Source organism: Homalodisca vitripennis, chromosome 3 (genome assembly GCF_021130785.1).
Source record: "Homalodisca vitripennis isolate AUS2020 chromosome 3, UT_GWSS_2.1, whole genome shotgun sequence".
NCBI classification, from domain to species: domain Eukaryota; kingdom Metazoa; phylum Arthropoda; class Insecta; order Hemiptera; family Cicadellidae; genus Homalodisca; species Homalodisca vitripennis.
The window spans coordinates 60,037,259-60,060,674 of NC_060209.1; the positions used below are offsets into that span (position 1 = coordinate 60,037,259).

Consider the following 23,416-nt stretch of genomic DNA (forward strand, 5'->3'; position numbering starts at 1 on the left):
ATTATACAGAAGGCATTCAAAATGGCGAATCCATTTTTAATGGGAGATTTAGATGCTGGAGACACTCAAGTGTCTTCCAACAGCGCTAGTTTCAACCCCTTTCTCTCTGGTCCAATGGAGTTTTCAAGTAATGAAATTGAAAACCCTTTTATGAGTTCATTGAATAATACAGCAAGTTCAAATACTAACCCCTTTGCCTTTGCAGAGAGTGATACTCATACAACTACAGACTTCTTTAGTTCCCCAGCACAGGATCTTGACAATATGCAGCCATCAGTGCAAGACTATGAGAATATATTTTCAACGCCCGCCAAACCACAAGAAGCTAATGGAGTAGTCAACGACTTTTTTGGAAGTTTTGTAGAAACTGATCAATCTAAACCGTTATCCGCTGTTCCAATAAGTAGTTCAGCTCGATCATCAATAGATCAATCATCTTTTCTGATGGACAACAATATTAATTTCTTTGGTTCAGACCCAATTGATCTGCCAACCAGTAGGGAAGGTTCTGGAACGAGCACACCAAAAGGAGCGCCGCCAAGAAGACCTCCACCGCCGGGTCTTCCACCTAGACCAGGACTTCCTCCTTCAAAAGAAACTAAAGACTTAATACTAAGCGTAACAGGAGCAATGGAAGCAACATCTTCACATTTACTTGACAGACTTCAAGCAACACGAACACCAAGTCCAACTCCTATAAGAGACTTAAACTCACCTAGTCCAACACCTGACATGTTTGGTGATCTGTTAGGGGTTGACGATGTACATAAAGACCTCCCTCCACCATCATCTGTTCAAGAGGTTAACTTACTTGGTGACATGGAAGACGACTTTCTTTCAACAACATCTATGCAACCCAGTCAAATGGCTCCAATAGACCCAGTACCTACCTCTGTGCCTCCAGTTGTTCCTGTAGCTCCTACAGCTCAAATTACTCCTGTGCCTCCTACGACGACAGCACCACCACCGCGACCTCTTCCACCAAGACCGCCGGAAAGACCAAAGTTGCCACCGAACATTCCACCGGTTCAAGAAAATATTATTGATTTCAACGAACCTCTACAGCAACCTCCAATCTCTAAACAACCGGATACTTCATCTGTTAATATAATTTCCTCTGTACAGCCCCAAGAAGTAAGAGACATATTTGATTCACAGCCTTTGGAAGAAACCCCAGTTAGAAATACAGAGCCTGAACTAGACTTCTCGTCACCTTATGTTTCAGCAGAACCATCAAATGTTTTAGATAATAGTAATACCACAGCTTTTACTGACACAGGGTTTGAGTCAAATGGACCTTCAACGTTTACTTCGGTGTTTGATTCTGATATTGAATCGACGAAGATTCCAGAATCCTCGTCTATTTTTGCAGCTGAAGTGGCAGAAGTCAATACTGTGATACCTGAGCCAATAGTTACATCTTCAGTATTTGAAGATACGCAACAGGAATCTACTTTTCCGACTTCTCCATTCGATCAAAATATCAATGGAGTTGAAGATACGGGTTTTGTAGGAGGATTTGATTCGGAGATGAATGTGTCAGTGAGAGAAGTATCGCCAGCTGTGACGGACAATAACTTGGATAACTCTGCTTTCAGTGTTCCTTCTTCACAAACGGACAATATGTTTTTTAACAATGTAGACACTATACCCTTCCAGAGTCAAGCTACTGACCTGTTCGCTCCAACAGAAACTGTCCTACACACAACGCCGGTCATACCCTCCCAACCTTTCAACATTTTCGGAGAGCCAGAGTCCTTCCCAAGTGCTAAACCTGTTGACGACTTTGACGCCTTTGCTGCAAAATTTGAAAGTGCTGGTTTTGACGACAACAAGAATACAACTGTGTCATCTGACCCATTCGATCCGTTCAGTTCTTCGCAATTTGGAACAGATAATGTACAAGGTAAGTTAAGTGTCAATCTAAACATTTTGATAATAAGTTGTTATAATAATGAATTACCTAAAACTGATTTAATCCAGAGCAAAGTGTTGCTACGAAAAATCTGTACATTAACTGACACGAAAGAACAGTACTTATAATGACTCTTACTTATATTTCAAAGCTTTTAATTGTACTTGGTTTGAATAGCTGCTAGATATTGAGAGTAATGAACTGGTTCACATAATATCGTTGTATATTACGCAGATTTTAAAGTTGTGAAAACATTTATTGAAATAGTTATTGTTATTCTTGCCTGTGAAATAAATTTTATTTAAGTAATTTTTGTTATTCTCCGTGAAAACTATTCTATTAAATTTAGCAAATATTTTACACCTACACGTGATTTTGACACTTTGAATAAGCTATAAACATTACACGAGAAGAGTTTAACGTTAAATGTAACTTATCAACTAATATTTGCTTCAAAAATAGTATCAAAATTCTTTTTCGTATTTACTTTAATTATAGAATACTAAAACTGCAATCAAAATTTAATTTGAAATGTGGTATGTACGCTGATCCATACCAATTATTAAGGACTTATTAAATTGTGTCGTTATCCGCTTGTCTTTCTACCTGTTTAACGATATCTCTGATAGAACGTTTTACGAAATTGAAACTTGGCACATAGTTCTTCGTCTAAGAAAGAAGTCTATTGATTTGAGGTCAAAAGTTCAATGGTTAGTCCGTCTGTGCGACAACTATTTGTAGAAAGGTCCTAGAGACTTGAAAATTGGCACATAGGTTCCTCTTGGTCTAAGAGAGAACGCTATCGATTTTTTGCTAAAAGGGTCAAAGGGAAATCTGTCTCACCGTTTGAGCGATAACTCTTGATAGAAAGGTCCTAAACACTTGATACATGGGTTCCTCTTGGAATGAGGAAGAACGCTATCGATTTTTTAGTAAAAAGGTTAAAGGTCATTCTGCCTGTCCATTTGTACGATAACTCTTGATAGAAAGGTCCTAAACACTTGATACATGGGTTCCTCTTGGAATGAGGAAGAACGCTATCGATTTTTTAGTAAAAAGGTTAAAGGGCAATCTGCATGCCTGTCCGTTTGTACGATAACTCTTGATAGAAAGGTCCTTTAACACCTGATACATGGGTTCCTCTTGGAATGAGGAAGAACGCTATCGATTTTTTAGTAAAAAGGTTAAAGGGCAATCTGCCTGTCCGTTTGTACGATAACTCTTGATAGAAAGGTCCTAAACACTTGATACATGGGTTCCTCTTGGAATGAGGAAGAACGCTATCGATTTTTTAGTAAAAAGGTTAAAGGGCAATCTGCCTGTCTGTTTGTACGATAACTCTTGATTAGAAGGCCCTAAACAATTGAAACTTCCTCTTGGTTTAGGGACGAGACATGTTCGGATAAACATGTAAAAGGGCAGTCCCTCCGTTCGCCTGTCTGTCCGTCTGTATTTCTGTCTGTTTGTGCACTACTTTCTTTGGTTACGTTTTGTAGGGTTCTTCGATACTTCATGTTGATTTGTTTTCCCTCGGTTTTGACTTTGTAAAATTTAGGTTACGATACAGTTTTGATATTCTCATAATATGGTAGTGGTCATGGAAGACGAATTTATTTCATATTCTAACCAACGAAAAAGTATCAACTGCATATAATTAATCGTTAGAAGTTCTATCTTTAATTTATTTCTTAGAAAATGAAATTTTTATTTATTTGTAGTAATTCATTTTTACTGTAGAATATCAACTGTATTTAGCGTGTATTTTGTTGCATTACAATATATACACTTGTGAAAATGTAATAATTATTATAAACAAATTTTAAAAGAAAACTTAAATTTGTTTTAGGTGATGCTTCAGTTGGTTTCGGGGCAGAAGACAACTTTGATGCGTTTCTAGCAACACAGGAGCCCGCCACTGTCCTTCACACTACACCCAGGTTCAGCAGAGGAGCTTCGGCTGAGTCAGACGAGCACGAGAATGACTTCAACGTCTTCATTAAGTAAGCTTCATTATACCCATGCCTCACACGTAATGTAGACTAGCTCAAAGTGAACAATAGCTTAGCTATAAGTTTATGTCTGAAACTGAGAGCTTGTGGTTTGAACTTAGCTCAAGGGGGCTAGGAATTGAAATTTCAATGAGAAAATTATAAATTAAAACAATCAGTAAATAATGTTTAACTTAAAATTTATTAAATATTACTAAATGTAAATAATACATAGCATTTCCAATGTATTTTTTTTCGGGCGAGGCGACTCCACAAATAAATATTTACATAATTTATATTACAATTAAAATACCATATGGTGTAAATATTTAAATACAAAGATTTTGGAAATATTTCAGCCAGTATGAAAAAATATTAGATATGGCTACGGTGCAATTTTGGAATAAATTGAAAAGAACGAAGACTGGAATTTTCAATAGGACCCTCTTCATTGTTTATGAGTTTTTCTTTATTTTATGTATAGTGTTTCCCAAACATTTAAGTTCATTGGTTTTTTTACTTCTTTTATTAATTTTAGATTTTCAATTGATGTTCTGTGTCCTGATTCGATGCAATGCTTGGCTACAGCAGATATTTCAACTCTTCCATATTTTGTGTGCGATAAATGCTCTTTAAATCGTGTTTTTCTTTTTCTTTTTGTTTGTCTAATATTAATTTCGTCACAGTCATCGCATCCAATTTCATAAATTCCCGATTTATTATTATTTGAAATTTTTTCTTTAGGGTTTCATAAAATTTGGGATAGTTTATTGCTTGTTCTGTGAGTGACAGTTTTATTTGTATGTTTTTTAATTTTTTTTTCATATTTGGTTCGAGAAAGTGCTGTATGTTGTGCAAATAAATTCTTGTTTCATGTCTTGAGGTAGCCTTAATGTTGTCTTATGTTTTCTAGTTCTTCTTCTAATTAAAATTTATTATTATACATTTATAGGAATACAAATATTTCATCGTATAAAGATTAAATATACTTCTAAAAGTAATTCTTTTCGTGCTATAAGAAAAACGAAAAAGCGGAGTTTGCGGTTTTAATTATAAATTGGATTATCTCGTTGGAAATACAATTATTATTATTTTATTATAGACAATAAATCTCGTAATAAAATAAATAAATCAAAAAATCTCCTATGTACTCTATTAAGATATTAGTGTTTTACACCCCTAATATTAATAACTTACTGTACAATTTAAAACTTGTTCTAGTGATTCTCAGACTGTATTGGACTTAGTGATTATCAATATTAATTTTTTAATTTTTGATTAATTTATAAATTACGTAATTTCAGTGACATAAATACCCCAGTGAGTTTGTGTGAGGGGTTGCTATAAAACCATTTTTCGTTGTTGTGAGCAATTGTACAATTATTATTTGTTACAACATGCAATTTGTATTTCATAAAGGGTTTGGACCCTTATCCTTTCAATACTTTAATTATTACCTCAGCTAACTAATGTCCTCAGCGTAGAAAGAAGCCTCTTACAAATAAATAGTACACCGAATAAACAAAACATTGACTTATTCTTCACCTGTTTAAACAAATCTGCTTCCCGTGTTCAGACCGAAACAGGCGGGAGAAATGGGGATTGCAGCTGAGGTCGGAGGAGTACTTCCGGCCTTGGCACCCCCGCCTCGCAGTCCCATCAATAATGCCTTCCAGGACACCAGCCCTCGCTTCAACCCCTTCGACAAGACACAAGAGATTCCCGCACAAGTCACTGACAATATTTTCGCACAAGGTCGGTCTCAACTATATTACTCTATTGGGGTTGAAAATAATAGAGGATTAATAAATTATTGTTATCGTAAATTCAAACTTGCCAAAAAAGGGTGAAAACCCCTTGCCAAAAGGTGCAAAAGAAAAGAGCCTGAAAGTTGTCTGGAATACTAGCTCGCCCTCTTAAAACTGACTGAAATCGGTTCGAGATTTTCGTTATTTACATTGTCAGTTAAAGTTTTACTTTAGTTGGTCAACTTCCTTGCCAGCTTCTAGCCACTATAAATTTAATAGAAACCACTTAACATTTTTACCCTGGTCGTTTATAGCTTTCGTCACATCTGTCTGTGCAGTATACGACCATGATAACCAAAGGCAGTTAATACACAATACCAGAGTGTATTATATAGTAAAGGTAGGATAATATTGGTTAAAGACAAAAAAATATAAACACTTGTAGTTTGTGTATACAACACATAATGCGTCGATACCAAATAGTTAGTAAAGCTTAACAGCGCAGTCAATTCAGTATACACGTCCACACTCTTAAATGTTACATGCAAATAGATGGACACAAAATGAAATGTTCATTTGTGTTATATGAATGTTAAAAAAATGTATTGTTGAAATATTGGATTGCAACATCAGAAAATATGAAGAATCCAATTTCATTCTTGTGTGTTCTGAAAACATAGTACTTGATCGGCTAATGTTTCCAACGTGTTATTAACAATTTGGATGGTCACTTCTGTGATGATATTTACAGATTTTTGATTGACATATTTGTTAATTGTAATCGCAAACATAAGAAAATATAATATTTTTGTTCATGATCTGCATATGATAGATTATTGCATCCTGCAGGAAACTTGATGCATAAAGTTTCGTTTTTCTGTTTATTTTTTTTCGGAATCGTGTTCAGTTATTTGACAGTAATATATTAGTTAATACTTTGGGATTAAGTTGTATAGAGAAATTTAAATCCTACGTTAACCTTTTAACACTATAATTTTTTATTTCATTGTACTTTGAAATTTACGTTGGAAAATAATTGTTTAACTAGTATATTGAGACTTTACTAATTAATGCTACTTATTGTTTAGCTTTTACACAGTATTTAGTTTTAAAGTTCATAATGTGACTATGAATATGAAATACGGATCCAATAACTTTGCAGTATAATTTCACTATCATTCACGCCTTGTTTTATTCAGCAGCAGTGTTGCCCGGAGAGGGTGAAAAAATTCTTGAGAGGACGGATTCCCAGGAGACGCCCCCCACACCACTGTTTGACGAGGATGTTTCGCAGCCCCTGGAACCCTTCCCCAGGATACACTATGTGGGGTCCGGATGGGAGATGCAGCTGCGACAACCTAACAAAAAGAAAATCACAGGGCAAAGGTAAACAAAATGAATAATATTGGTAGAGCGTTCTTTGATAGTTTTAAATAGTTGTATAAATGTTAACGTATTTACAACGGTTAGGTAAATGGTGTTCATGATTAGGTTCCTTTACACCCATGGGCGACAATTGTCTTGTTTCTGTTAAAAGCATAGGTAATAATGGCTAGCAATGTAGTAAAGAACGTAATTATTATATGGATGGGTTTTAGAATGGTTCGATATTAGCCATTAGTATTCGAATAGCCAAAATTCAACTTTGTTCGATTGTTTGGTTGATGTAATCCTTAATTTAATTTAAGCTATGAAAACCTAAACACTTCATAAATTATCACTACTAGCCAATTATAAGTACGGTAGTTCGGGATCTTTCTAGGATTTAGTCAAAAGTCTGGTTCAGGGCAGAGGTTTACCAAGTAGAGGAAGCAATGGCAAAGAACAGATGGAATTATGTAACTTTATTCAATGAAATATATACAGTAAATAACATACATTTGAGTTTATATAAGAATTTATCTAATAGCTTAAAAAATAATATTATTCATTGACTTCAGGTTCTGGAAGAAGGTGTTTATGAAGCTAGTGTACCAGGGGGAGAACCCAGTTCTTCAGTTGTTCAACAACAAGGATGACAAGGATCCTTTCCAAGAACTTCCTCTGCAGCCTTGTTACTCTGTGTCAGACATCGGTAAGACTCAATGAAATTTATATGTATGTAAAACGAAAGAGCAAAAATATGAGGTAATGATAATAAAAAAATGAGTTAAGGACAAAACTTATGTTACTTCTGCAGAACAGAATCAAAAGATGATTTGTAACCACTAGAGATGGTAGAGTATTTCATGAATGAATTCATTACATTTTAGTCAGTAAAATATATTTGAGTTAAACATTTGATAAAATAATATATATATATAAAACTTTTGAATTCATTTTGATATGTAGATTTTTACTTTAAGTTCATTTAATTTTGTATAGGTTAAGAATTTTTTAAATTTTATATTTAAATTATAATTTAATAATTTACGGAAATTGTATAAAACTATTAAATCTACTGTATACAATATGAGGTCGAGTGGTAGAGAGGGCTTGATAGCCCTAACTACAAGAATTGTTCTTTTATTTTGTTATAAACACAAGAAACGTTCAAAATGAAGAACAAGAAGACACATTCAATCTCTCTAACACACCCACTGACCACATGACCGCAACAAGCAGTACCACCCGTCACCCCCACAGGCCTCCCAGCACTAACTAATCAGACTAATCATGTCGATAGTATTGAACTTCGCCATTGCGTGGGAGTGTGGCAACAAGAGGTCATGAGTTAGGTTCCCAGGGAGGTCTATAAATATTTGTAAACTGATTTCAAACATCTTGCCTTAAAAAGTAAGTAAAACTGATAAAAATTCCACGGCGTAGATAGAACCTACTATAAAAGTGAATATGAAGTACTATAATATGTATGATGCAGGTGCACAGCAGTACGACAACTTCGGTAAGATCTTCACGGTCAAGCTGCAGTTCATATTCTACAAGGAGCGGCCAGGTGTACGGCCAGGTCAGGTGACTAAGGCGGAGAGGATAACCAACAAGCTGAGTCAGTTCGCCGCTTACGCAATCCAGGGCGACTACCAGGGAGTTAAGGAGTTCGGAAGTGATCTCAAGAAGTTGGGACTCCCGGTGGAGCATGCTCCTCAGGTATGCTAACTTGTGAACAAGGAGAAAATTTTATGGTAGGGAGTTAACTGATTTTAACCTTAGATCATCATTCCACTGTTTACCAAAGTTAAAATCTTACTATCTTATTATGTAAATATGGTAAAACAATTCCAAGAGACAACCGTTATTATGCAAAAGATATAACAAAAGAGATAACAAATATAACACCTACCATCACATTTATAAAATTCAATTCACTCATTAACATTAAAAATGGTGTAGGTGCCACAGAGATAATCTCATAATCTATATTTAGACATATATGATGCCCAGAAGAGAAGAGGTCTTTTAGTTATCTTCAGAAAAAAAGTAAGTAGGAAATGAATGTCAGAAATGGCAAAAATGTATGTTTTATTAAAATTACAAATGTTTGGTATTTAAATTTACAACGTATATTAAGAACAAGTGTTCAATAAGTAACTAAACTTAGAGTTGAACTGAAAATAAAAATATATAGAATTTTGCATTTTAGTAAAATAATATTTTTAATAATTTTTAAAATTAAAACACTGAAAATAGCAACACAAGTGCTGCGTGATTGTATGTACAAAAGATGTTAGCAGAGAATTAAAAACCAAAATGGCTATTGGTAAACGGTTGGCTAACGTTTATCAATGTTTGGGCATTCTATTACATTATAGCTTTCACTTTTGACCGCATTGGATAATGTTTTTGTCTGAACTTAAAATAGTAAAGAATCCTAATTGATGTGGCAGAAAATACAGGTTTGCAAAATGTCGGTCTTTGTTTGAAATAAATGGTACATCTCAAACACAATATTCCGGATGCGATATCTGCTTTTCCATTAGAACCAGCGCAACCCTGATGTACAAAAAAGCATGTGCAAACGGATGGTATATTCTGCTTGCATTGATAAAGGCTATGATGTGTGACACAGATCTCGCAGCTGTTCAAGATAGGTTCGCAGAACTACGAAGACATGAAGCAGTTCAGTGTCTGCGTGGAGGAGGCGCTCTTCCGACTGCCAGCCCACCGAGACCGTGCCCTCAACTACAAGATGGAAGAGGTACAAATCACTGCGGTGGACGAGCTGTATGTGGACCAGAACAGTACCGGTGGAGTCATCCGACAGATAGCCAGGGTCCGATTGTTCTTCCTCGGCTTTTTGTCAGGTAAAGGTCACTAGAACTGCCAGAGATTAAATCAAATCATATCAACATTTATTCCTTAAACAAATGCACACTTTAGAAATACAAATTAAAATACAGGAATAATCCCTGCAAAGACTGTAGGCCTGTGAGCGGGGAGAGTTCAACGGAACAGTTGCACACATTAATCTAAAAATACAAAATAAAAAACTTCTTACACAAAAAAAACACCAAATGTTACACCGGTCAACTAAACTGTTAAATGAATGTGATTCGAGGTAACATGAATGACGGTAAATATCACCCCACTGTTTATGGACGACGATTACATAAATAAATAAATGTATTTATTTTCTCATTCTGCAACAAAACATACCGTACATCAAATATATGAAAAACTTACATAAATAAGAATCGTAAACAATATAATTATACTTGCCAAGACTGACTAAGTGCACTAAATAAAAACTTAGTGCAAAAACTTAGAAGAGATTTAAAAAATAACACAATATAACTTAAAAACTAACTTAATATAACTTCTTTCAGTCTCCTTACATATCTAATCATTATAAAAAACTTGTAAATATACTTACTTGAAGAGAAAGTGTAGAGCCTCCAAGGCACTCGGCCTGTTTGGAGGTTCCAGTTATTTAACATTAAACTTATTTTACAGCATCCAGATTGTGAAAGAATGAATTTTTTATTTGATTTTTTTCGGCAAGTTTTTTTCTTACTAAAGGTTTCACTGGTTACTTTAAGGTTTGAATTATCCTAGTTAAACGAGGGTCCATAGAGTTAACAATAATGTATTCCATGACCACTCTTACAGTTGGTTACGTCGATGAAGCTAATTATTGGTTTAGCTCACCATTTGTGATAAACTATTGCAACTTTATTTACCCAAAACAATAATATTTATGGTACTTTTCGACTGAAGAAACTCTGCTGCCACCACTGTCAGACACCGACTGCTGACGCCCTGAACTTGCCCTCGATCAGGATACGCATGTCACAATTATCCTTGCATCGGCAGCTTCATCTAAACAGTTTTTTAACACGGATCCACAAGCAAATCGGTGAAATTTTCGTAAGTTTCTCTATCATCATTGCATAAAATTCTGTGTTACATCATAACTTTTGAACGTAGCCAAGTTTTCATATCATTTTCCCACCTTTTAGAAAATCTGATGTGTTTTTCATAACAGTAACTAGGCTACTCTGAAAATGTGTCGACAATTCTTTGCTGATAGGATAAATACTTTTATTGCTTGTCTCTCATTTATGCAGCCGTCCTGGAACGAGCCACGATGGTAGTTCAGTAGAAGTTTAAATTTCCATTCTCGTATTAAAAGTCGTACCCGTAGTCAAACAAGTAATGCTGCCCTCCTAAAAAATCCGGAATAAATTGGAGACATTAATATTTGAAGTAACATTAAAAGCTGCTTACTTAAAAAAGCTATGCACAAGATAAGAGACAGACTACTCTTATATTAGTCTACTATAATATATAGAAATGCGTAAAACATTTCATACGAAATCTATGAAATCTACTAAAAAAAAGAAAAGTTTCACAAATGGCAGATGGAAACTAACTAAACAACTGAGTGCATTTCTGTGTTCCAACTGAACCCGCATTGGTTTTGTCTCGTGGCTTGTAATCTTCTTAATCCTGTCTATCAAAAGCATTGTTTCAGCGCTGCCGTTGTTTAATCCGCTTTTATTTAAAATACCACAAGAGTTGTTGTAAGAATACAATACAGTTACTTTGCAATTAAGTAAAATGTATTTAATGGTAACGGGGATACAGAGTACTCTGAGGTAATGACGTAAAATATAGATACCTGTCTACGAGTTTATTGTTACGTCTTGCTTTTGAGACTCAGTCTACATAACATATTCTCTGTCTTAATCACAGTATTTGATAATTCTGTAAGATTGAAACGAAAAACAATTTTAAAATTTCAAAGAAATTAAACAAATTTGATAAATCAGAAATAAGATTAATCCTTGGAGTTTACAAATATAATGAAATTTTTATGTCTGATTTAGAGATTGGAGTTACTGTATCTATCGTGTCTGTCGAGGCAAGGAGATTGTGAGAAGAAGTCACATCATACCCAGGACATCATACAGAGGAGTGGATCTGAATGAAATTCATGAATCTGAAAGCAAGGCAACATATATGACAGTTTTAATTGTAATGCCTAGGTATGCCTGATGTGGAGCTGGGAGTTAACGACCTGGTAAGACAAGGCAAGGAGGTGGTGGGCAGACATGATATCATCCCTGTGGTGACTGAGGAGTGGATCCGACTGGAGGCCGTGGAGTTCCACAGTTGTGTCCAACAGGACGAGTACGAGAGGACAAGGACAATAAAGTGAGTCGGACTGTACGCTGGAGTTGTCCGTGTATACTTGTAATTCGAACAACATAATGTTTAGTAAAATTATGATCAAAGTTACGACTTAGTCCAATGCAAACAAATAACTTATTATAGTAATAGGCAACATAAACTATTTTAACAAATTATACTATGCAATGTAATTCAGGCTAGGATTGTAATATAGTAACGTACAGGGTGTAAATTAAGTCCTAATACACCTGGATATATTCCAAAAAGATTGAGATATCGATGTAAAATCTTCACCATACCTATTAAAACATTTTTTGGGCTTTATGACAGATAAAAATATCTCCTCCTTTTTTAAAAGAGAGAATAGGGGGGTTACTTGAATTTTTCAAATTGCAACCTCTATCTTGTGATTTATCATTTGAAAGGTAAATTCAAAAGAAACACAATGTTGAATAGACCTTTAATATGACAAGTCACAAGATAAGGGTTGCTTACCCCCTTCAACCCCTTTTTGAAAAGGGGGGTGACATTTCTGTTACCTTAAAAAAAATCCAAAAAGTAATTTAATGTGTATGGTGAAGGTTTTACATTGATACCTCAATCCGTTTGTAATATATCCAGGCGTACCAGGACTTAATAGACACCCTTAGATGTAAGGGGTTGTTTACACATAACGTTTTTCTAGGATCATCGTAGAGATGTTTTGTTCATGTAAGTGTGTGTATTAAAACTTAACTTTCAAATGGCATGTCACAAGATAGGAATTGCAATTTGAAAATTTAAAGTAACCCCCCTCTACCCCCTCTTTGAAAAAGGAGGGAAATATCTGTATCCTTAAAAAAGTTCATAAAAGTATTTTAAATCTAGGCGTATCATGACTTTACACCCTGTATAATAGATTATTAATTAATTACAATGCAATGAATTCCTCAGATTCAAGCCTCCAGATGCCTGTTACATCGAACTTATGAGGTTCAGAGTGAGGCCGCCCCGTAACAGGGAACTACCCCTACAACTGCGGACAACCATGTGTATCGCAGGGAACAAGGTATGGCTTGTTGCAGTAAATTGGTTGGTAATTCTGAATGGTTTTGTGATTAAACTGTTTAAATTCAGTAAAAAAACATTTGAAATACTATTTTGATTACTTTTTTCCAACATTGCATATTTATTCCTGAATTTGTATGGAAACCAGGCATTAAACTATTATGCTATATCAGTTCATTTACCAGGACCCTATTTTTGGGTTCAGATACATATTACAACATAGGAATATTACAACCATTACTAGTATATGTATCATACTAAATAACTGTATATGAAACTATTTAATTAAGCATTTTTATCATTCGTGGATCACGAATTTATTGAAAGTTTAAAAATACAACTACGTTTTTAATCAAGAAATTAAAACCTTCCTTCAGGTTTGTCTCCGATAAAGGGTGACGGCGACATTTCTTTAATATAACATGTTGTTCATGATATATTACGTAACTGGCTGTAACTTACGGCTTCGCACAGAATTGTTAAAATCGAAGCTCGTAGCCTACTTATTTTAAACACTTAAGATGTAATATGATTAAGCACTATATCGTAGGTAGGCATATATCAGTACATATTATTTCAGTGTTCGTGGTAAAGATGATCAGAAGTTAAGTGACTTTACTCTTATATCAGGTTTTGTGCATATAGGAGAATTTCTGTTTCGATTAATTATATTTCCCACACCACTGCTAAGGTTTGCCTTATTGTGCCGATGAAGGAAGTATGTATTCATACTTGAGACGTCGAAGGATCCTAAAACTCTCAAAAAACATCTACTTCCGGTACAAGGGCAAATCGTTACTAAGTTCATACAACATTTGAAAATAATATTTTATAATAGATTTTAAGTTACCGAAGTTTTGTTGTTTTTAGGACTGCAGTATGGGTATGTTTTCACTGCTCTGATTTTATTTAAGCTACTGTGAAAATGGCATATCACAATGTCTATGAAGCTAACACGTGCAAAGTGGGATTGAGAACCTCATGTCAAACATTCACAGCTTTGCTCATTAAGATGGGTTTTATGGTATTTTAATAGTATTTCCAAAGTTAGTGTAAACTTTAACACACTGTTTCAAATTCATTACATATTTTAATTCGTCTTTGGCCTGATATGGAATAAAAGTTATACGGTAACTTTTGTCTTTGTTGTTTGCATTATACTACTAATCAAGCCCTGTATACTTAATACCTTGTACAATTAAAATGTAAATAAATGTTTCAGTCACTTTGATGAACTTCATGTGGAGCATTAAATTCTAAAGTGCTCGGGTCACTTTTCCAATCTTTCCCTGTATACTTTCCTCGGATTCCAACAAATACTAAAAAAGGACTTAGCCGAATTGCACCAGCCATTCTTCAGACTAGCGCTTAACAGTACACCATGCGGTGAATTTTTATTTATAAGAAGAAGATTAAATTCCAGTCACGTACTTTGGATTCCAAAGTGATTAACAATAAATAGGAGAGACACTTTTAAAAAGTGTTAACATCTTATAAAATGCATTAATGTATTTAAAATATAAAGAAAATGTCTTAAAACACGATATGTCAAATAAATTAAAATCAATAAATTAATTAATTGATTTAATTAATTGTCAAATAAATTAGGAACAATATCTGTTTTCGGATCAGAACATAATAATTACGGAAGTACAGGAACTCGCTCATCATATAGCCCACTAATTTGGTAAAATTTTAGAGCTCCTTGAAATTTTTTATTTTCAGCTGCTTTAATATTGTTAGATACATTATTGAAAATATTAATTCACATCTGTTTACTAACCTAGAGGCTGTTTTGAGCAATTCTACAGGTATCTAAACTCTTGTGCTGCATCTAAGAATCTTAGTGTATTTTAAATGTATACCGTATATTAGAGCAGACAAGCAATGAAGGTCTCCGGTACATGCGAACTAGCCAGAGTCAGGAGGTTGTGTATGCTGAAAGAATATCGACATTATTCTCCATGAGGTCATTTTTTAACTCTAAAACATTGTTTTGTATGATATCTATCCCTTGGAATGGCCCATAAGAACAATTTCTTCCTTAATCCAGAAGAATATACCAAGTTAAACCTCTGTTTCAATTAATTTAAAAAATGTTAGATTCTTTGTTTCGGTTAGGTTATGCATATTTTTTACGTCTGGAGGTAGAATTGGTGAACTACACATGATAAAATAATACGCTTGTACAGGTGGACCTGAAGGCGGACGTATTAGTGCCTGGATTCTCAAGCCGAAAGCTCGGCCAGATCCCTTGCGAGGATGTGGTCATCAGGTTCCCGATCCCGGAGTGTTGGATATACCTTTTCAGAGTCGAGAAGCACTTCCGCTACGGATCTGTCAAGTCGGCACACAGGAGGTAAGTTACTTCTGTCGCGAAACCAAATATTTATTTACTCAGCTTAGAAGCGCACCATGGTTTGATGTGACTTGCTATTCTTGCTGGAATGTGGATCAGGATATTCGAAATGTTCCTTATTCAATTCTTTACTTTGAGTAAGTTACTAAAATAGAGCGCAAAAATTATAAAAGATAAAACAAACAACCGAAGACGTGTGCTTAATTATTTTATCCTATTTGACATTAATGTACATTTTTTTAAGGACAAGCACAACTGAAAGACTAGTGTTGATTCCAAAGTCACCACAGGTGATACCAGAGAATAATTTTATTATTCTTTCTCGTTAAATGGTACCAAAAAAGTCGAAAATCAAATTTCTAACAGGATTTAGTTTGCTTAGTAAGTTTATCAAAGACTATAAATGAAGGTTTCTGCATAATGTGAAGGAATTCTCTAAACACTGAAGTATATAGAATTGTTAACATATACACACTGATTTGAAAATCCACTCGAAATGTATTTTTAATGCTAGTACCGGTATTTACTCGTATTTCTGCCTTCCCAGCCTTATGAGATATTATATAAATTATTGAAATATCTCGAGTTCCTTGTATTACCTGTTGAGGGGGGAAATTTAATTTAATTTTTGACAGTTGGAGTTTACAAACTATTCACATAGTCTATTTAAAAAGGTAGCAGAAACTTGTTTTAAATAATTGTGCAGCGTTTTACAAAACGAATTAATAAAATAAAATATAACGAAAACAATTCATAAATTACATTTTTATACTAGCGAAAACTGAAGTAGAAATTAAACAAGGTTTTAAATTAAATGGCTTTTCAAGAGTCCGCCAGAATCAATAAATCAAGGCGGTGGCCGTGGATAATTAGCTCCTGAAGTGTTCACAAATTGAAGAGCTCTTTGTTGAGGACTATCATAACCCTTTGAAATTATTCATAATAAGTTCTTTTACAAAAATGATTAACATATTGCAAATTAAATTTGTCTTATTAAATAATTTTAGTTTTATTGTGTATCCAGAAATAAAAAAATAAAGGAGAAGTCCATCATTCATACTATGAAAATGTGTAGATTTTTTATTTAACTATTAAAAGAATGGTTTTTGGATAACGAGTCTGTGTATTTTAATGAGTCTAATATTTTACTCAATAAAGAAATGTTAACCAAAGTTTAACAGTTACAGTTTTACAAATATCAATGTTAATAAAAAATATTTTATTTTGAAACATAAATACGTACAGGCAATGCAGTCATTAGGCTAATTAAAAATGTATACATGTAAATTGCTATAAACTGTTTATTTAGCCTTAAATATTCTGTTTAATACAATCGAATTTCCGAATGTACTTCATAATTATCATTCACAAATAAAATAAATTGGCGTTTAAATACATTAATAAAAGCTCCAATGTTGGCTGTTTGTCAGAACATTGCAATATTTTATCGTATAACACAAATATATCGCAAAAAAGCCGTTCTCTCGACTTTTCCGAAATATAGTTTTTTTTATTTAAGGGTTTCATGTTGTCAGATATTTGTTACAAAGCTTAGTTGCTAAATTAGTATAACGATAAACATAGACCTTTCTGTGTTCTCAACTTAAGTTTATTATAGTGCTAAGTAGTAGGCTGCATGTTTTGTTCTTACAGTAAAAATGCCTTACAATGATTAAAATGTGACAAAGTTCAATCACTTATTTCCATTTAAACTATGATGAAGAAAACATTATTTTATTTTGAAATATATATTTTTCAATAGATAATTTCCATAAATAAAATTAGATCAAATAAACGCTACTTGCGAAGACAGTTAAAGAATTTAATAAAACAATATATAATGTGGTTAAATGTTTTTGGCCACTGATTCTGGCAATCTCAACAACTGGCTGACACTGTTTGTTGGGCCCGGTGCCAGAGGAGAGTGCATGAATGATGTTGAAGGTAAATCAATGAGAAAAAGGAGCGTGAGAACTGAGGCAGCTGAATCGTGCTTCATAAACACGCGAAGTATCAAACTTAAGGATATAAAATTACTTAAGGATTGGGATACAACACATTTGCTTATATATTAAACAATTGGAAATAGCCTATAAATTTTACATAGTTTTTAAACTTTCCTAGAGAACACATTTACATATGCGCAGTGTAATTTTGAGTTGTATTCGAGTATGGTCATAAGTGCTACCTAGTTAACAATTAAAGATACGATTCCTGCACAAAATTTAAAAAAAAAACAACTAAGGGAATTTACCAAAATATATCTCGATATTTGAAGTAATGCTAGTGGTTTAAATTTTATACATACGTCGAAAAGGATATAGTAAGTTCAACAACTATTGTTTTCAAGAATATAGGTTCTGGAGGTAAAGTTCATGCAATCATCTTGATGTTCGTACTGTAATTATCTACTTTTTATATGTTTTATACTTTTTATATATTATATGTTAAAATATATAAAAAATGTTGTAATATTAGGGGCCTAAGAATTTTCCTAAAAACTTGAAACTAAGAAGCAAATGTACTGCAAATTATCATTGCTATACCGATATAATTCTCCACATTTAAATAAAAATATCGTTTGTTTTTTTCATACAACTTTAAAAGCTGTCTTAAAAATATACTAAATTATAATAGTAGTTTTACAAAATTAAACAATGGACTTCCCCAAGGCCCTGTTTTATTGCCGATACTTTTTAATGTCTATATCGTAATTAGAAACCAAATCTGTAAGGTCAAATGAAAACATTACTATGATATGAAAAGGACAGTGGCTTCCTAATGAAAATTAATTTGCTACTACAGGACTGGGAAGGTGAAGAGATTACCGCTGTCTGTAGGAGCTGTTGACAACCTGGAGCCTCAGCTGATGGAGGTTGCCTCAGGACAGTGGCTTGATAATGATGTATTACTGCACTATTGCAGGACTGGGAAGGTGAAGGGATTAGAGCAGTTTCTATGAGCTGTGGACAACCTGGAGCCTCAGCTGATGGAGGTCACCTCAGGACAGTGGCTTGATAATGATGCATTACTGTACTATTGCATGACTGGGAAGGTGAAGGGATTAGAGCGGTTTCTAGGAGCTGTGGACAACCTGGAGCCTCAGCTGATGGAGGTTACCTCAGGACAGTGGCTTGATAATGATGCATTACTGTACTATTGCAGGACTGGGAAGGTGAAGGGATTGGAGCGGTTTCTAGGAGCTGTGGACAACCTGGAGCCTCAGCTGATGGAGGTTACCTCAGGACAGGCTAAGTACGAGCATCAACACCGGGCGATCGTCTGGCGCATGCCAAGACTTCCCAAAGAAGGGCAAGGTTAGCTTCGTTGTTATAATCTATTACTGTTTGATAATATGTTGGTAATAGTTATTTACTAATTACTGTTTAGTTATTATTTGTTTATTTCAAACGGATTACAATAAAGCGGTTCTAAGATTTGGAATTATTGTAAAATGAGAATCTCTCCTGCAAACGTTCTCTAATTACTCCTAAATTATCACCTTGATTACGATACAAAGATGAATTAATCTATCATATATTAATATGCTAAGAGTTTTTGTACAGATGATTGAGTGTCATTAAAATTAACTCATTGTGAAGGGGTGCCTTTTTCATTACCATTTTTTTAACATCAGGGCTTCACCTTACTGGCTTATGGATCTTTATTATTATAATTATTATTACATTTTATATTAATAAATCTTTAGAGCACCAGATGATTTAAATCTAATTACACGGTGAAATAAATAATACCCGTTTCATAACCCAGCACCGGCTGCAACTAAATTGACACATCTGTAAAGCTAGCTAAGCCCCAAAAAGTAATTATGAGTTTATATGTCTGCAAACTGAAAAATACACTGTGATATTTGCAGTGGTGTTTAGAATTAAGATTAATAAATCTGATATAAGTCTCACAAACCCCCACTTAAAATCATGAGATACACATTTCAAATTGGTAATTTAATATGACTAAACATTATGATATTTTTAAAGCCAAAATGCGAATCTATCCTCGTTTAGAGCACTATTTGGGCTTTGGAGGCGAGAATAATGACGTTAATGACGAAATCAAACATTTAATGTATTAAGAATACATTTTAAACATTGGCATTACAATTTGAAAAGAACCGTGAATGAGACTCGAAATTGCTTCTCTAAGGTTTAACAATAGTGTTACTAACTTTGTTTCATTTTTTTCTTACTGAAACTAGCATGTATTTGTATAAACTATTATATTTGTACACTAGTAAATTGTTTACCATACTTTCTCTTGTCGATGTAAATGTATAAAAATTGGAATTGGAAGGAATCTATTCTCAGAATTAGAGACAATTTGAGGTGACCTTAGTTAAAAAAAACTGATAAAAATTGTACTCTAGCAATTGGTGCACTAGATAATAATTTAAATACTACAATACTTACCTATTTTAATAAAGCACAATAGACTCAGATATGCACAAATATATTCCTTAAAACACTGTGGGCACATCAAGCTATTTAAAAAAAAAAACTTTTAATCAGTTAGAAAATTTAAATAATTAATAAAATAAAGCATTAAAAACAATAAGTATAATGAGTTTTTACCTCATCCATAGGAATCAATCATAGATTACAATAAGACCAAATAGATGGGCTATGCCTATCTTGCCAACATTGGGGCAGGTGAAGCCGGTTTTCGTGGGATAGAAACTCAAAACTACGCTCCGATTAGTGTAAAATTCAGTTCTCCCATTTCAATCAACTCGTGATCTACACTACTTAGAATAAAGAAAATACTTTGAAACTTTGTATGAGTGAAGTCAATAAGCTATGGATGCCTGTGGTATCATTCAAGTGTTCAAAAACTTTAGTTTTGCAATTTAAATAATTAAATAAAGTCGAGTATTATGTTTACATTTTAAAACTTGACATAAAAAAGTTAGTCGGCTGCTACTTTTGCCGTTTTTTGGTCAGGCAAGTTTAAAAACGGTGGAAAATGTTGTTGAATAGTTGAAGTTTTCAGAACATATTTTCTTTTTTAATTAGCTCTTATAGTTTGGCCAGAAAGTTATTGTTTTTGAGACGTTAGTTTACGAGTGCCGCGACCGCTTGGAGCTCAACGCTCTGTGCGGTCCGTGCCGGGCCATCTGTTTCCTCGTGTCGTACATTATAGCATATTATAAAAAGTGAGTAGAACACGCTTTATTTGTACTTGTTTACAGTAACTACTTCAAATAAAATCACATAAGTTATGTAATTAATGAAGGAATTCAATCTGAGTCAATACTCTAAACAAGTACAACTAAGAGTTTATTTGCTATTTATTTTTTGCATATATACTATAATATGAGCAAAGTTTGTATATGCGGGTAAATTATTAGATGAGGGAAACATGACTTTAAACCTTATAATCCTTCAGCTCAAAATATCCCAAAACACAATATCTAAAGTTTATGTTTACATATTATAACAAAGTGTATAAAGGTTTAATAAAATATTTTGTTAAGTCTGTAAACATTATTTTATTATACAATTAGTAAGGCAATAAGTAAGATTTATAGATTAATTATAATAAAGTATGGAAAATTTCTTAAATGTACAATAAAATATAGTTTCAACTTTACAACTCAGTTAATTGTAACTAATCTGTAATATTCAGTTGAGAAGAGGAGGAAGTTTTAAGTCATATATTATAAGTGTTACTTTATTGACCTTTTTCAATTAAAATTGCGCTAAAAAGAAAGAAAATATAGAAATAGATTTGTTTTTAAGTGATCATTTCCAACCATGATGACAAACAAAACAAAAGACAAAAACTACAATACAATTGAAAAAGTTGAACAGTTTAAAATTCAATGAACCAATTATTGCCCCATGAACGTTACTGTTTTCAAGAGATAATTTCTAAGTTTGGTTTTGTGTATTGATTCATTGAATTTCTCTGAAAAATGGTGTAGTCTCAACTTAAAATATTTCTTAGCTATTGCCTTTATAAGAAGTAAAAAATGGTCAGTAAGCGGAGTGTATAGCAGGTCACTACAGTAAACTCGACAAGGGCGAAGTGAAGAGCGGGGGTGTAAGGCAACGCTCCTCAGTAGGGTGACTCACGCCCGCGCCGCCATATTGTTGAGTATTAGCTTCACCTGCGAGCACCCGATGTCCTATCTATTGGTCTTATTGTAATCTATGGAATCAATCAAAGACTTTATAAATTTCTGTAATTAAAAATAAACATCAGCTGTTTTGAGGTAAGATAATTATACAGTCAAGTTTTTTTAACTCAACGGAACCGAATGAAATGTTTTAGTTATTTCATAAAGTGTTTTAAATAGGATATTTCAAATCTATACAATTTATATTTATATTTTTAAATTTATGTAAAGAAAGATTTATATTAAGGACATGAGGAAATGTTTAAAATATTGTTAATGTCTCTCATATAATACCCGACATTTCTGTCATCCATCCTGTGCCATTCCCCAGACACATCGGCTCGTCAAGTACAGAATAGCCTATAATCCCAGAATCAGAATAACCTCTTTTGAAAAATAATTGTTTAAATGCAGGCATACATATTTTTGAAATAGATATAAGTAGAAACAAATGCATGTGCTACTTATGTGCTACAGGTAACAAATTATAGCATACGGTGTGCAGTAAAGTTTTTTTTATAAAATTAATCTCTTTTCTTGTTAAACCAATGTGATAGTCACAATTAGCAGCATTACTTTCATGATCAAAAGTACTTTTCTTACACTGGTCAAATATTCAAATCTCGGTGATTTTGCCAGCTTGCATTTCCCTCTAAACACCACATCCCGTATTTATTTCTATAGGTGCATACACTACTCACAACCTAGTGTGCCACATGGCCTTGACCTCCTACGACCAGATCCCCGAGGAGCTGGACAAGTACTGCTTCGTGGAGTTCACCATGCCAGTGACGCAGGTGTCACACACCACCGTGCGCTCCGTGTCAATCAGCAACAGTGACAGTGACTCTCCGCCAGAGAAGTACGTCAGGCAGCTGGCCAGGCACGAATACAAGTAAGTTTTCAGTGTAGTCCTACAGATCGTACAAGCGGCTCTGAGAGTCTCTTTATAAACGGAAGGGATGGTGGGTAAGCAATAAGCAATACCTGCCTTTTGTTGCTTGACTGTTATGAAAAAAAAATTAATCACTATAACTAATAACTTATATATCATGCAGTACTACGCTTAGTCTTCACTTCAATGCTAAGTAATAACAGCCGTAATGTGTTTTGCTTGTATAAAAAAGTGGTTCGTGTCTTTTGACCACTAAACAATTTAGTAGTTGTTGTTTTAATTATTACCATGGTCAATATCTGGCAGGAAAGAATAGAAGTAGACCACAATGAAATGATCATCAGCACGTTATGTTATTAATCATAAAGCCAACTCCTTCTTGTCATATTTGTACTTAGCTCTACAATATCTCGCTGTAACAATAGTAATCCTAATTGTTATAACAGGACTTCGTATCTTTGCCATCGTTTTATGTTATAAACAATATAACACAACGTTTCGACGATTGGAATCTATACTCTTCGTCAGGTGGGGGGTATTGATACATTAAAAAAGAGCAGAAAGAAGAAAAGAAGGAAAAGAGAAGGGTTAAATGTTATATATACCCATAAGCTGCTTAGAGTCCACTCCAGGCATTGCTACTGCAAATCCTGTTATCCTTTCAGACATTCCATCGTCAATAACAAACTTTAAATCAAGAATAACTGGTATGAAATCGTTATGTATAACTTTTATGTTGTTCTATTCTAGATGGTAAA

The 23,416-nt window shown here is 33.8% G+C and overlaps 1 protein-coding gene across 4 annotated transcripts in view; it reads left to right on the top strand.

Annotated features, from left to right (window-relative positions):
• Window positions 1-21: 21 nt before the first annotated feature.
• Window positions 22-23,416, top strand: part of LOC124356973 (protein stoned-B) — a 38,073-nt gene continuing 14,678 nt past the window's right edge. For 2 of the 4 annotated variants that reach the window (XM_046808316.1, XM_046808315.1), the window contains exons 1-12: window positions 22-1,906; window positions 3,762-3,915; window positions 5,480-5,658; window positions 6,851-7,037; window positions 7,592-7,725; window positions 8,512-8,738; window positions 9,658-9,892; window positions 12,077-12,245; window positions 13,155-13,269; window positions 15,461-15,627; window positions 18,793-18,944; window positions 22,448-22,658. In XM_046808316.1, coding sequence (XP_046664272.1) covers window positions 22-1,906; window positions 3,762-3,915; window positions 5,480-5,658; window positions 6,851-7,037; window positions 7,592-7,725; window positions 8,512-8,738; window positions 9,658-9,892; window positions 12,077-12,245; window positions 13,155-13,269; window positions 15,461-15,627; window positions 18,793-18,944; window positions 22,448-22,658 — 3,815 coding nt within the window. Of the gene's footprint in view, window positions 1,907-3,761; window positions 3,916-5,479; window positions 5,659-6,850; window positions 7,038-7,591; window positions 7,726-8,511; window positions 8,739-9,657; window positions 9,893-12,076; window positions 12,246-13,154; window positions 13,270-15,460; window positions 15,628-18,552; window positions 18,624-18,792; window positions 18,945-22,447; window positions 22,659-23,416 lie in introns of those variants that run through there. The other 2 variants (XM_046808317.1, XM_046808318.1) reach the window with 2 other exon arrangements.